Genomic DNA, 15,306 nt, shown 5'->3' on the forward strand with positions numbered 1-15,306 from the left:
GGAAGTGGTCTTTCCGGGTGGCCGGATTTAATTTTCTGTAGTTCATGCAAATTCTCCAGCCTGTGACGGTTCTTGTAGAGATCAGCTCATTATTATCATTTTTGACCACCGTCATGCCACCCTTTTTAGGAACACATTGCACCGGGCTAACCTAGTTGCTGTCAAAGATTGGGAAAATGATTCTCGCATCCAACCACTTTATCACTTCTTTCTTCACCACTTCCTTCATGTTGGGGTTCAACCTTCTTTGGTGTTCCCTGGAAGGTTTGTGTCCCTCTTCCAGCAAAATTTTATGCATACAATAGGTTGGGTTGATCCCTTTAATGTCTGCCATGGTCCACCCAATGGTAGTCTTGCACTCCTTGAGTACCTGCAAAAGTTGTTGTGCATGCGCATCTAACAAACTAGATGAGATAATAATAGGTAATGTGGAGTTAGGTCCTAGGAACTCATACCTGAGATGGGCGGGCAATGGCTTCAATTTCAGCTTTGGTGGTTCTTTGATGGATGGCTTAGCTGGAGGAGTTTCTTTGTTTTCTAAGTGCAGGGGCTCGAATTCCAGAGTTCTATCCCAAAACCCTTTGCCCTCTAAAGCCAACACCCATTCTGCCAGTTCTTCCCCATTCACCTTATCTAAATTTACCAGTCATGCAGCAAGAGGGTCCTCAATAGTTAGCGTCTCATCATCAGCTTCTACGATCACATCCACGACATCAATAAGAGAACAATTGGCGAATTCACTTGGTCGCATCATAGATTTCTGCACATTGAATGTTATCTCCTCATCATTCAGCCTCATCTTAAGCCCCCCAGTCTCACAATCAATGAGAGCTCTCCCAGTGGCCAAGAACGGCCTTCCCAAAATTATGGGAATTTCTTCATCTACCTTGCAATCTAGAATCACAAAATCTGCAGGGAACACAAATTTCCCACCTGAATCAACACATCATCCAAGATACCAGAGGGTCTTTTCACGGTCCTGTCAACCAGCTGCAATAACATAAAAGTGGGTCTGGCTCTTCCAATCCCCAACCTCTTATAAATCGCCAGGGGCATAAGATTTATGGTAGCCCCCAAATCACAAAGTGCTTTGGCGAAAGCAAAGTTACCAATAGTGCATGGAATTGTGAAACTCCCTGGGTTAGACAGCTTCTCAGCAATTGGTCTATTCACCACCGCACTGTAGGTCTGAGTAAGAGTCAATATGGCCAAGTCTTGGAAATCGAATTTTTGGGACATCAAGTCCTTCATCATTTTTGCATAACCAGTCATCTCCTTCAACGCATCAATCAATGGAATATTTTCCTGAATTTGTTTCAGCATCTCCAAGAATTTCTTGTATTGTTCCTCTTTTTGGTACTTGTCCAGCCTCTGTGGGAATGGTGCGGGGGGTCTCTTCTTACCAATGATGTGGGTATTTTCTTTGTCAGCTACCACCTCAGCTACCAGTTCCTAGGCTATCTCAGCTTCTTTCTCAGCCTCAATCTGGGTGTTATGTTCTTCCTGGGCAGGCTGTACTGTCACTTTTGTCAGTTTTGTTGACTCATCTAGCTCAATGGGCACTGGTACAAGTGTCTCAACTCATCTGCTTTCTCGAGCCCTGTATTGCTCCAAGTCTAAGTCTCTGCCATTGCGTAGACTCACTGCCATCAGCTGCTTCAGGCCTTGATCTTTTGGATTTACCTGCATGTCTGAAGGTAGTGTCCCAAGAGGATGATTATTCAAAGACATCGAAATTTGGCCCATTTGCACTTCAATATTCTTAATAGCTGACTCATGTGCATCTACTCTTTCACTCATTTTTGCATTTGACCCAATAACATACTGCATCATTGCCTCGAGTCTAGCAAACCCATCTTCCTGTCTTCCACCATGTTGCTGTTGTGGAGGGTGATAACCTTGCTGCTGATGTTGATTATTATATCCATATGGCCTTTGGTAAGGTTCCATATTAGTGTGAGGTCTCATACCTCCCATGTTTCCATTGTTGAGTTGTGGCTGGACTGGCATGTACGGCTGATTTTGTGGACCCCAATTTTGACCACTCTGTCTCTGGCCTCTATAATTACACACATAATTCATGTCCTCAAGGTAGTCATGATGATCACTTTCTGTATTCCACTAGTTACCAATTGGCTGACTAATGCAAGATGTGCATAAGCCCCTATTGGTAGTATCTACAATGTGTACCTGCTGCTTCTGCCTGACTCTTCCACCTTTTTGGTGAGTATACTCATCTGTGTTATTAATGTGGTCATGTTTTCAGCAAGAGTGTTGGATAGATCTAAGGGCACTGAGTGAACCACTGGAGTGATAGGTGCATTCCTGGTTGTCCACCCCAAATTCTGTGTCATCTTGTCAAGCAGACTCTGGCTTTCTCTCCATGTTTTGCTCAAAAATGCTCTACTAGTTGAAGCATCAACATTATCCTTCACGCCATCTGCCAAACCCATGTAGAACTGCTGCCCCAACATCTGATCTGGAATACCATGGTGCGGACATATAACCAACATCCCTTTGAATCGTTCCCATGTTTCTTGCAGTGTCTCTATTGGTTTCTGTTTGAAGCTTAAAATTTTATCAATTTGTTGAGCAGTCTTGTTGGGCAGATGAAACTTGTTCACAAATTGCTTGACTAACTCCTCCCAAGTCGTTATGGAATTAATGGGGAGTGAGTTTAGCCAGGTCTGGGCAGCTCCTGTCACTGAGAATGGAAACAACAACAACTTTATTGCTTCCTGAGTTACGTTGGGCTGCCTTTGCGTTTTGCAGATTGACAGAAAATTCTTCAAGTGCTGTTGAGGATCTTCGATTTGTGACCCCGAAAATAGTCCCTTGTTTTGCAACAAATGCAGCATGTTATTCGTGATTTGAAATGATTCAGCCTGTATCTGCGGGACTAAAATCGTTGTGGCCAAGTATTCTGTTGTGGGTTGTGCCCAGTCATATAGAGCAGCCTCTGGCACAAGAGGTGCCACTAGCGCTAATGGCACAGCTGGGTCTACTACATGATCCCCCATGTCTGGTTCAAATTGTTCAGTTGTTTGTTGTTGTTTGCTTTTCCAGTTGGCCCGATTCAAAGCCTTGAAAACTTTCTCGGGATCTGATAATGCTTCAAATACTTCACCAGTTCTTGATGAGTTTCTAGGCATGCACCTGTACAACCAAGTCAACAACCGTTAAAATTTCAATGTATAGATTGGATATAGAGAAAACTGACTACACTAAAAAAAATTATACTTCTTTCAATTGTAATTGATAACACCGTTAATTCCCTGGAAACGGCGCCAAAATTTGATCACGCCCAACTATGCCTTATAAAAAAGGACACGCGGACGTTGCAAATATAATCTGAGTATTTAGCCTAGAGTCGAATCCACAAGGAATTAACCTATCAATTACTCTTGTTAGACTCACTAAATTCTACGGAATCAACTCCCCAAATGTTTTAAATAACAATTGAGGATATCTCTACTAACTATAATTGACTGCAAATAAGTAACTAAAGACTAACTATGATTAAGTTGTAAATAATTAAGAGAAGGATCTAAGGTTGTGATTTCCCCTATTGATAGAATCCCTTCCGGTTATATGTCATATAGATTTGCATAATCATCTCTATCGATTATGAGCACTCTTATTACCGTAAATCTCTCCTAAGTAATTACGACAATTTACTAAACGCACTCTCCCGAGCTACGCTAGCTGGCCTTGATTACAGCTCACTTTAGATTACACTCAAGGCTTCGTAATCCCTAATCCTGCCTTTAAACCCTCGGTTATTGATCCCTCATATACTTTGGGGGTGGTGATGTTCAACAATTACCTAAATATGCACTCTCTACCAAGTAATACATACTAAATAGGCACAACTAATTGAGGATCCTATCAATTAACTAAAATAAGAACGTAGTTGAACAAATAGAGATTAAACTGGGCAAACTATATTAATATAACAAGAAGTTCATCCTCAACAGGTTCCATCAAAACCCTAGACTAAGGAATTAGCTACTCATAGCAAAGCAAGATAAAACTACAAAAGTATTCATAATGTGCAATTCAAATAACAAAGAGAAGATAGAAAAACTTTAATGGTTGGTTGCTCTTCTCACACTTGTTCTCGCCTCCAAATCAGTCTAAAAACAAGTTTAACCTTTGCTTGGGCGAATTCGTTGATTTTATAAGGGGTTAGGATAAGTTTTCCCAGATTAACACTTTAGTCCCACAATTTTTGGGCAGTTACATAGTCGACCGCGATCGCGGTGGCCTCCTACCCAGTCCTCATTTGCCTCTTCCTTCCTTAATTCTATTTGGGTGCTTCTTGATTGGCCTTTTATCCACATTATTGACTCCAAAACACTCCATAGGCTCTTCCTAGCTTGGATTAGTCCCTGCGAAGCAAAAGAACACCAATTAGAGTATATTATTATCATTTAGCCTTTAAAACAACAATAAAGCATGGTACATCTAGAGTGTAAATATTGTCTATATAGCCTATTATCAGCTACCCGAAAGGACCAATTCCCACTGCCATTCATTGATCAGATGCTAGATAGATTGGCAGAGAGGTCCCACTTTTGCTTTCTGGATGGATACTCGGGGTATAATCAGATTTCTATTGCTCCGGAGGATAGACAGAAAACGTCGTTCACCTGCCTTTATGGTATCTATTCCTTTCGGAGAATGCCGTTTGGCCTATGCAATGGACCCGCCACATTCCAAAGGTGCATGATGGCCATCTTCACAAATATAGTGGAGGAAATAATGGAGGTTTTCATGGATGACTTCTCAGTGGTGGGGAACTCATTCGAGGATTGCCTTGTGAACTTGAGAAGAGTGTTGAAAAGGTGTATCGAGACTAATCTGGTATTCAACTAGGAAAAGTGCCATTTCATGATACAGGAAGGTATAGTCTTGGGGCACCTGGTGTCGAGTAAAGGTATTGAGGTAGATCGTACAAAGGTTGATGTGATACAAAAGCTGCCACCACCCACATCCGTTAAAGCAATAGAAGCTTCCTCGGGCACACCGGTTTCTATCAGTGATTCATAAAAGATTTTTTCAAAATTGCTAAACCCTTGTGTAAATTGCTTGAAAAAGAACATCCTTTTGTGTTTTCTGATGATTGCAAGGTAGCTTTTGAGAAATTGAAAAGGAGGCTGGTAATAACACCTATTATAGTTGTACCTGACTAGGAGCAACCATTCGAGTTGATGTGCGATACAAGTGATTATGCTGTGGGAGCAGTTCTTGGGCAATGAAAAGACAAAGTCATGCATCTAATGTACTACGCAAGTAGAACTCTGAGTGGTGCCCAACTAAATTAAACAATGACTGCGAAGGAGATGCTAGCAGTGGTGTTCGCATTTGACAAATTCAGGTCATACCTGATAGGCTCGAAGGTAATTGTTTACACTATCCATGCTGCTCTCATGTACTTAATCGAGAAGAAGGAGTCCAAGCCGTGCTTGATTAGATGGGTGCTACTTCTGCAAGAATTTGACTTTAAGAGACGTGACCGAAAGGGAATGGAAAATCAAGTGGCGGATCACTTGTCTAGGCTGGAAGGAGCCGAGAAGAAGATTGAGGTGGAAGAGATTGTGGAAACTTTTGCGGATGAACAAATACTAGCCACAAGTCTTGAGAAAGTGCCATGGTATGCATACATTGCAAACTACCTAGCAAGCGGTATTGTTCCTTATGACCTGTCCTCTGTCCAAAAGAAAAAGTTCTTTCGTGATTATCGCATGTATTATTGGGATGAGCCTTATCTGTTCAGGATTTGTATTGATAACATGATCTGGATATATATCCCCGAGATAGACCAGTCTTATATTTTGTAGGTATGTCATGCGTCATCATACGGTAGGCATTTCGGGGGAGTAAGGACATCTACAAAAGTCTTGGAGTCGGGTTTGTATTGGCCGACATTGTTCAATGATGCTCACTTATGGGTGAAGGCTGTGATGAATGCCAACAAACCGGGAATATTTCCCGCCTATATGAGATGCCTATGAACCCAATCTAGGAGGTAGAAGTGTTTGACATATGGAGAATCGATTTCATGGGGCCTTTCGTCAGCTCATATGGCAACAAGTACATACTCGTCGCTATGGACTATGTGTCCAAATGGGTGGAGGCTGCAGCACTCCTTACAAATGATGCAAAGGGAGTAATTAGTTTTTTAAGAAAGAACATATTCACCCGATTTGGCACTCCAAGGGCAATAATCAGTGACTGAAGCACTCACTTTTGTAATCGAGCCTTCGCGAAGTTGTTAGAGAAGTATGATGTATGCCACAAGGTGGCCACCCCATATCATCCACAAACAAGTGGGCAAGTGAAAGTCTCGAACAGAGAGATAAAGAGTGTGTTGACTAAGACTACGAATGCTACTAGAACGAATTGGGCGAGAAAGTTAAATGTTGCACTTTGGGCTTATTGAACCGCTTTTAAAACTCCAATCGGCATGTCACCATACAAGTTGGTGTTTTGAAAGGCGTGTCACTTACCGGTGGAGTTGGAACATAGAGCTTGGTGGGCATTGAGGCAGCTGAATCTCGATATTGAAGTTGCGGGAACAAGTAGAGCCACAGAGTTGTACGAGCTTGATGAGTTCTGATATCACGCTTTTGAGAGCACAAGATTATACAAGAAGAGAATGAAGATGATAAATGATAAAAATATTATTGAGCGGAGTTTTAAACCCGGAGATACGGTATTGCTATAGAACTCAAGACTGATGTTATTTTCGGGCAAGTTAAAGTCAAGATGGTCAGGCTATTTTGTGTGGTTGAAATTCACCCCACTGGTGCCGTAGAGATTGCTGCAAAAAATGACTCTCGCATGTTCAGAGTCAATGGGCACAGATTAAAATATTATGTAGGCATGGAGGAAGTAAAGATATTGGCAGTGACCCATTTGATCGAGCCACCGATGTTGAGCGTACCTTAAATGCACTTACCTGCATCGTGCCGTGATGTTAAATCAGGCGCTTCATGGGAGGCAACCCATTGAACTGTTGTATTCATCATGCCACGACATTAACTAAGGCGCTCGTTGGGAGGCAACCCAATTAGTAGTTGATTTTAGTATAGTTAGGATTTTTCTTTTGTTTTTAGGTACTAACAGGTTTTCAGGTGAGTTTGGGCGAGTTATAAGTACACCAAGCATTGAAGGGATCAACCCGGCGATAGTTAAAAAGTGGCAAGAAAGAAAAAGAAAAAAATTCGGAGTCCAGGTCCGCGGCCCCGGACCGAAAATTGAATCCCACACTGCATTACGACTGCTGCAGCGTGCGTGGCCATGCTTGGACCGCGCAAATCTCCACTTGTACTGCCTCACAAGCGCTGTCGCGCTTTGATTGCGGACCGACCACGCATTGGGCGTCGTCGTTAGGCGTAGCTATAGTTAAATTTTTTATTTTATTTATTTTTCTTCTTTTCTTATATGCTAATTATAAATAATCCCTCCCCCCCCCCCCATTTTTCTCTTTATTATTCTTTAACCCAAAGACCCGTTTTTCTTATTCCCCCTCCCCCCTCTCTTACAAATCCAAGCAAAAAAAATAAAAAAACCCTAGCAGCTAGACCCTTAGACCCCCTGCCCTCCCCCACCGACCCCCCTATTCTCTCCTTCTTCTAACTCATCTTCCTCTCGCATACCATACTCACAAGATCTTCAGGTATGTACCATGGCTTCTATTTTCCTTTTTAGTTTTGTCATTTTTTTGTTTTTCTTGTATTCTTCTATTTTCAATTGTATGGTAGTAGAATTCATTGTGGCTTTTGTCGTTGTTTGTTGTTACTAGAATAGTTGTTGGCATGTAAGGATAGTGGATTTTGTTGGGTAGGAATGGACATTCCTATGTGTATGGTAGAAGTGAAGTATAATTGGGTGTATAGGAAATTTGGGGTGAATGTGCACATAAAGTGTTTGTTTAAATGCCACAGTGAGTCTTGAATGTAATTAGTGACCAACTGTGCGGGTGAAGTCTGAGTAACCGCCCTTGGTTCACATCTTTCATTTTTCGCTGATGGTGATATTTGTTTCAGGTCGTATGACGCCCTCAAAGAAATGCAGAACCACCGGTGCTTCCTCCAGTGGTCACGCTGGATCATCCAGGCCATGAGCTTCAACTAATGTTCGCCCGTATGATAGTACCAAGTTCGTCTCTAGCGCGGCTCAGGACCTTTTTGGTCGCAAGGCATCAAAGAAGCCCATACCAGAGAGGGGAATTGATATAGGGTCTCTCCAATATGACTATCCCAACATGTACAATGAATTGGTCTGGCGCAAGCTGGATATCTTCTTTGAAGAATCGGACGAGCTAATTTGATGGTTGTGCGGGAGTTTTATATGAACCTTCCAGAACATGTGAACGATGTTTGTACTGTGCGAAAGAAAAATGTGGATGCATCCATTGAGGCCATTAGGAGAGCTTACTGGTTGCCAATGTTAGGGGAAGACCATGAGGCGGAGGACTACTATGAAGCCCATGGCAGACGATTCACCACGTGGGATTTGTTCTTTGAAACAATATGTGTGCCCAACAAGGAAGTCGTGTGGATTATACCAGGGAAGAAGTTTCATTCGGCGGCACTCACCTTTGAAGGAAAGTGTTAGTTGTATATGATAATAGCTGCATGCTCCCTTCATCCAACACCACTGAGTGAATGGTCCCAGAGCTGCTTTGATCTGGTGCTTCGTGAATGGCCACGATTTTGATTTGGCCAAGATTATTCACGAAGAGATGTTCATCCATTGTCCAGTACGGCGGTATGGGTTCTTCTTTCCTTCCCTGGTCACTAGATTGTGTCGGACAACAAGGGTGCCGGAGAACTTGAGCTTGGATAGAAGAGTAAAGAAAAAAACAAAGTTTTGGGGAGATAAAGTGGAAATTGGGAAGGACCCTGTGGTACCTTGCGGTACTAATAGTGATGATTCTAATGCATCTAAGAAAGGATATGAAAGGATGAATGAAGTGGGAGCGGAGTCACCCAACCTTGAGCAATTTGCAGAGGCCGAAGGAACATCAGTGGTCGGACGGACTACGCGGATGACAGCCTTAGCATAGGAAATGGCAGGGCTACATACTACTGTCATGGAATTGGGGACTAGAGTTGATGCCTTGGCCACCCAAAATGCAAAATCGGAGAAGAAAATTATGGGCTGGCTACGTGCGCTGGGGAGGGCATGTCACCTCGACCCCGGCACTGTCTCCGATCAAGACTGATCTTAAAAGGAAGTTCCTTTACCTCACATTACTTTAGTTTGTATGATATGGGGACATGTTATCTTTTTAAGTGTGGGGTGGGGGATACTTCGTTTGTATGTTGTAGATATATAGGACTGTAGCTTGATTTTAGTCTTTGGATACTTTGTCTAAATGTGTGAATTTGTGAAAATTTTAAATTTTCAACTTGTCCCGATGGTGGATATCACTCGACGGGTTTCTTGAGGGTCTAAGTTGATCAAAAAAAAGATTTTCTTTTGTAGGTAGTATATCAATTCTCCCTTGGTTTTTCTTTGGACCGAGGTTCTTTTCCAAGGGTTTCGTTTGAACTTGGTGTAGTTAGTTTTTAATTTTAGTTAGGAACTCGTGGACTATGGGCTGATATGGAAATAAGATCTCTTAAAGTTGTTATGCATTGAATATAGCAGTACTTTAGTGTGACACTTAGGCTCAATTGTTGATTTTTGTTAGAGTGCCTTAAATTGTATGTTCTTAATTTGGCTTAAGTACCCTGACTAGAGTGTTTCGATGATCCAATCTAGAGTGAGTCATGTTCCAAGTGTGTGTGAGGATGGTTGTATTCTGTGCACTGTATTTGATGCCTTGAACTTGCCCCGTGTGTTTGCAAAGCGAAATAGTAGATTTGTTCAGTCTTGAAAATGATATAGGCGTTTCTTTATTGAGCCACATATATATATATTTTACCCGCCTAATTTTTATGTATCGTAGTTAACCCCTTTGAGCCTATAATCATGTTTCTTTGGCAACCACATTACAAGCCTTATCCATTTGTTTGAATTAACTATCTATTTGAACCTTTTAATCTCTCATGAGCACTTGAATTGTTATGAACATTGTAAAAGTTAAAGTGTGGGGTGGTTGGTTTGGCTTTTGAGTGGAACTAATGAGATAAGGAGAAATGTGCACTGTTTGGAAAAAGTAAGAGCCACTTGAAAAAAAAGAGAAAAGAAAGAAAAGAATAGTTGCATTCTGTATGGGGCAATACACATTGATGTAAAGGTGGAGTTTGGTTTGACATAAGTAGGGTCTTAAATGTTAAAATGTATGTATTAAAGTGCTTAGGGAAGTGTAGTCACTCTTATATCTAAATGTATCCTACCCGTCCTTCAGCCTACATTACAACCAAATAAAGTCTTACTTGATCCTAGACTGAATGAGCTCGATTAGTAGAGTAGTACACTACGCGCAAGCCTATTGAGCATCTTTTGTGGCACAAGAATATTGTTTCTGAGGGTGAGTGAATTCCGTCTATGTTGAAGTCCTCATTGTGCGTGAATTTTATTTGATTGTGGAATGAGTTTCTTTTGACGTGAGCAGGCACTTGATTCATGAAAGAAAGATAAGTCTTAACCTCTGCATTAGAGTAAGTGAGTAAGTGAGTAAGTTAGGAATATTGCGTGGCTCGTGGGAGTCAACTCTTGAGGTGAAGATGTTACACTACTGTGCTCAATTTATGTGAAATATTCTTGGTGTGACGAGTTAGTGAAGTCAGGCCTCTATAGATTGTGGTTTGATTGCTCGGTGACGAGCAATGGTTTAAGTGTGGGGTGTTAATAGTAGGCGAGAATTATGTAGTTAGCTACCATTGACGCTCTAAGTTAGTTGCACTTTATTGGTAATTGAATGTTAAATGATAACAAATTGCTCTAATTAACAACCTTATACTTTGTAGGAGCAATTCTGGGCTATGAGGACATTAAGGAGTATTTTGAAGTTAATATGGAGCAATGAAGGCCAATCAGAGGAGAGCGCGCGCAAAAGAAGGAAGAAAAAATGAAGGCAGAACGATCCTCCAGGTGCGCGGTCAATCCGCGGTTGCGCACAGGCCGCGCTCATCAAGCAGAACCAAAGGCAATGTGCGCGGTCCATCCGCGGCCGCGCACGGCTCTCCGAAGATTTTATTTTAGGGGTAAATTTGTAATTCTAGAGGCGACTCTCCTTGACCTATAAGAAGCCTAGCTCGCCCAAAAAGAGGGTATCGAGGTTTTGAGACAAATTTTGAAGGCAAGAACGGACAAGAGCAAGACGAAGATTCGGCATAGAGTTTTTACCTTTCTTCCTCTTGTTTTATCATTGATGATGGATTCTATTGTTATGATTGTGAAAACAATTATGCATATCTAAACTCCTAATCTAGGATTTTGATGGAACCTATTGGAGGATGATTTTCTTGTTATGTTAATATAGATTTGCCGTAGTATTCTCTCTATTTGTTCAACTATATTGTGATTGTTGTTGATTGAAGGGCCCTCAATCGACTGTGCCTATTTAGTATGTATTACTCAGGAGAGAGTGCATATTTAGGTAGTTGTTGAACAACACCATTCCTAACATATATGAGAGATCAATATGAAGGGTTTAAATGTGGGATTAGGGATAACGAAATCTTGGGTGCAATCTAAGTGAGTTATACTTAAGGGTAGCTAGCGTAATTCGGGAGAATATGTCTAGTATATTGTTATAATTACTCAGGAGAGAGTTACGACAGTCAGAGTCCTCATGATCGATAGAGAAGACTTAGGCAAATTTATAGCAAACGTAACGGAAAAGATTCAGACAATAGGGGAAATCAGAACCTTAGATCATTCCAACTCTTGTCTACAACCCATTCATAGTTAGTTCTTAATTCTTGCATTGTCATTACATAATCTTTAGTTAGTAAACCTCTAATCTATTACTCAAATATTTTTGAAGATTGAATACGTGGATTTGTGTAAGTTCAATAGTTGTGATTGATAGATTAATTCCCTGTGGAATTCGACTCCGGACTTGTTAACCGGAATATATTTGCAGCGACTACTTTGTCCTTTTTTATAAGGCATAGTTAGGCATGATCAACTGCCACCAAGTGTAATATAATAACCACTGATAGACTTCCGAGAAATAGTACAAGAACCCCAATCAAAATCAGAGAAACCCATAAGAGACATGTCAGCAGAACTGAAAAGCAGGATACCCTGTGTAGGGCTATTCATGAGATATCTTAAGACATGAAGGGCAGCCAACATGTGTGGAACTTGAGGGTGTTGAAGAAATTGACTAAGATGTTGAACAAAGAAAGAGATGGCATGCCTTGTGTGTTGCAGAAAGTTCAACTTTCCAGTCAACCTTCTATACCTACTAGGATCGGATTTATCTGTTACCCGTTTATTTCACTGAATTTATTATTTTTGCGCTCTCATATGATTTTATTTTTCATTTTAAATAAGATGTCGACGGAATACCATAGGACCCACGCATAGAAAATATGTGGTACATACGAATTCAATAACTTGGAAAAACATCATTTGACTTTCGATGATATAATGAATAAGATATCAAAAGATTCTCTTTAAATGCATGGCAACATGCATATTGAGAGATGGAAGTCGAAAAAAGTTGCTAAGAAAAGTTTCTTCATTTTCTTTTTTTGCTGACAAGAAAAGGATTAAATAAGGAATTAGATGTATTTTTTGGGTAGTTTTTTTTGTCGGTAGAGGGTTTGTAATTTCCTTTTTATTCTTCTTCTTTTAACATGAAGAGGAGAAGTCTATAAACAAATACCAAATGAAGGAATAGAAAGGAGCATGTTTGCTGCTAGAATTAAAAAGTGACATGAGATCAGAAAGGAAAAAAAAAGCAAAAGATGATGCTCTAACCAACTGAAATTTAGTAATTGATCATAAGTTTTCTTAGTTTTCAGTTTTGTCTTTCTCTTAGATTTTTCTTTTGAGAAAATCTCACTTTATACCCATTAATTCTAAACTATTTACTCTTTAATGCCCAAGCCCAAACTATTTACTATTCCTACTCATGCGGCCCAAACTATTTACCCGCTAATTCTAGTCGTTGCTTGGCCAAAGATGAAAGCGATGAATAATATCAAAGAAATAAGGTTCATCTGCAATCCAGACCCCTCAATTGATGAAAAACTAAATAAAACGAAATAGGAAGACTCCAAGAATCCACGTATAATTAGCGACCCTTGTCTATCCACAAAAATTCCAGTCTTCTTTCATGATTGCTTTGTTGAAGTGGTGCTATTATTTTGAAGATTTATTGTTTGATTTGATGTGGTGCTATAAAATATTGCTTATAGTATCTTCGAGTAAGCTTCCCAGATCTAAATTTTTATGTGTATTTGAATATCCACCATTGTTGCGCTTGAAACTCAATTTTATTTTTGAAGATTTCTGTTTTGATTCAAAGTGGGTGCTGTTAAATATTACTTATAGTACCTTCTGGAAGTTCATACTGAAATTTGATAGCATTTGGAGCTGATTTGAGGTGATTGAGATCGAAATTTTCAGTTTAAAATCGAATAAGAACACAGTTACGGTATACCGCTACAATATACAATATGTTGTAGGAGTATATAGCTATACTGCAACAGTATACTATTATAGCTTACAATATACTGCAATGGTATATTGTCATAATCGAAGAAGAACACAGTTACCTAACAGTATATCGCTATAGTATACAATATATTATAGGAGTATATAATTATACTGTAACAGTATACTATTGTAGTATACAATATATTGTTATAGCTGTGAGCACGTGATTTTTGTTTTACGCGACAATCACTCCAAAAGAAACAAAATAATAATGGTTTGGTCTTGCTGCACAATTTTTCGGATTTTTATGTGGCATTTTCGGTACTTATTTGTGATCTTCCCTTTTCTTTTTGTATTTTTCATCAAAAAAAAAAAAAAAAGCAAAATATATGTGTCGCGTGTAAATATAAAGTGATATATTTTATTGTGTGATTAATTGTTTGTTTAAGGTTTTATTAGGGTTGTTTAATTTTAATTAAGGGATTGAAAAGAAAAGGGATTTCGGATTGGGCCAGTCCAATAAGACAAGCCCAAACCAAAATTACCCGGTCCAGTCCAGTTCAGCCCCTAACTATCTCAAACGGCGTCGTTTGGGTCGTGCTTGATCTGGGCCGTTGATCGCAGAATGATCAACGGCCAAGATCACTTCCCCATAACCCATGAACAAACCCGACCCATTCCACCCGGACCGACCCAACCCCTTTAGTCAAAAACGACACCGTTTCCCGTTAGCTGAAGGATCCTGGCCCTTCATCGTGTCTCATCCGACGGCCAGGATCCATTCACCCACTCCATATATAAGCTTCCACTCGTACCCCACCCCCTATCCAAATACCCCTACCTTCCATCGTCCTCACCACAGTCCCCCAAACCCTAGCCGCCTCTGTACACCTTCACCATGAAAGCCGGCGGCATGGACGCCGGTGACCCCCTCTTTGACACCATAGGACCACCTCATTACCCTGAGCATAGATCTGTTATCCTTGTCCCTCGAATCAGATCCTAGTTGCTCGAATCTTCATTTAAAGATTCGAGCAGAACCTCAACTTACACCGATGCACCCCAGTTTCGTACCAGATAGTCCCCGGACCTCCCTCGTGACCAAACCATGTTTGGTTTGGTCCGAATCTAACCATGGAAACCCAAATCCCAAATCTACCATCTATGAACCCTAGAAACCCCAAGCCTGGTCCGTGTCTGTTTGAGCCAAGTGATTAGGGTCTAATGGACCTTAATCGAAGTGTTTCTCATTTGAGAAACACTTCGATTAAAGTCCGTTCAACCCCAAGAAGGGTCTGTGCAAATCCGACCTAAGGCTTCCTGATTTTTTGGAGGTTTAAGGTGAGTTTGTTTTTCCTTTTTCTTTATTCAGTTCATGTGTTGATTAAAGGTATGTCCGTTGGCAAAATGTCTTGTTTAATTTGTGTTTTGAATTTTACCAACTGTGTCCTGTCCACCTTGCCTGAACCTCTGTGTTTGATTGAGTCCTTCTTCTATTTTCACTGATAATGTGTATATGTGTATGTGCTGTGCAATCAATTGAACCTCAAATTTGACTGATTAACTGATTCCCCAGTACAATTTTGCTTAGTCAGTACGATTCGAGTCATGTGTTCGATACTGTTAGACATCTGATCATGGTTTCGATTGTACATGTTATGATTAGTATAGTCGAGTCGACATGTGTCGTCAATTAGTTTTAGTTGTCTGAACAATAACAAATTGACCTGC

At 40.5% G+C, this 15,306-nt stretch overlaps 2 protein-coding genes and 1 non-coding gene across 3 annotated transcripts; 1 reads left to right on the plus strand and 2 right to left on the minus strand.

Annotated features, from left to right (window-relative positions):
* Window positions 1–237: 237 nt before the first annotated feature.
* On the minus strand, window positions 238–1,323 carry LOC138881645 (uncharacterized). Its single transcript, XM_070161888.1, has 4 exons — window positions 960–1,323; window positions 742–909; window positions 456–633; window positions 238–370 (listed from the first exon to the last, which is right to left on the minus strand). Exons 1-4 carry the CDS (start codon window positions 1,321–1,323, stop codon window positions 238–240), a joined length of 843 nt encoding a protein of 280 aa, XP_070017989.1.
* Window positions 1,324–1,581: 258 nt separating this feature from the next.
* On the minus strand, window positions 1,582–5,205 carry LOC138881646 (uncharacterized). The gene is made up of 4 exons (XM_070161889.1): window positions 5,188–5,205; window positions 4,275–4,391; window positions 2,191–2,558; window positions 1,582–2,059 (listed from the first exon to the last, which is right to left on the minus strand). The coding sequence occupies exons 1-4, from the start codon at window positions 5,203–5,205 to the stop codon at window positions 1,582–1,584; spliced, it is 981 nt and encodes a 326-aa protein (XP_070017990.1).
* Window positions 2,485–2,591, plus strand: LOC138882459 (small nucleolar RNA R71). Its single transcript, XR_011404062.1, has one exon. It is a non-coding gene; the product is annotated as a small nucleolar RNA R71 (small nucleolar RNA).
* Window positions 5,206–15,306: the final 10,101 nt, after the last annotated feature.

Source organism: Nicotiana sylvestris, chromosome 11, assembly GCF_000393655.2.
Source record: "Nicotiana sylvestris chromosome 11, ASM39365v2, whole genome shotgun sequence".
NCBI lineage: Eukaryota > Viridiplantae > Streptophyta > Magnoliopsida > Solanales > Solanaceae > Nicotiana > Nicotiana sylvestris.

Coding starts and splice junctions, on each gene's coding strand:
- LOC138881646 (XM_070161889.1), bottom strand. Junction 2,559..4,274: donor AAGAGGCAAATGAGGACTGG/GTAGGAGGCCAC, acceptor AGCTTCAAACAG/AAACCAATAGAGACACTGCA. Junction 2,060..2,190: donor GAGTCAGGCAGAAGCAGCAG/GTACACATTGTA, acceptor GTGTAATTATAG/AGGCCAGAGACAGAGTGGTC.
- LOC138881645 (XM_070161888.1), bottom strand. CDS start 1,323: ATGCTGAAACAAATTCAGGAAAATATTCCATTGATTGATGCGTTGAAG. Junction 634..741: donor GAAATCTATGATGCGACCAA/GTGAATTCGCCA, acceptor TGGTAAATTTAG/ATAAGGTGAATGGGGAAGAA. Junction 371..455: donor CCATTGCCCGCCCATCTCAG/GTATGAGTTCCT, acceptor CAACTTTTGCAG/GTACTCAAGGAGTGCAAGAC.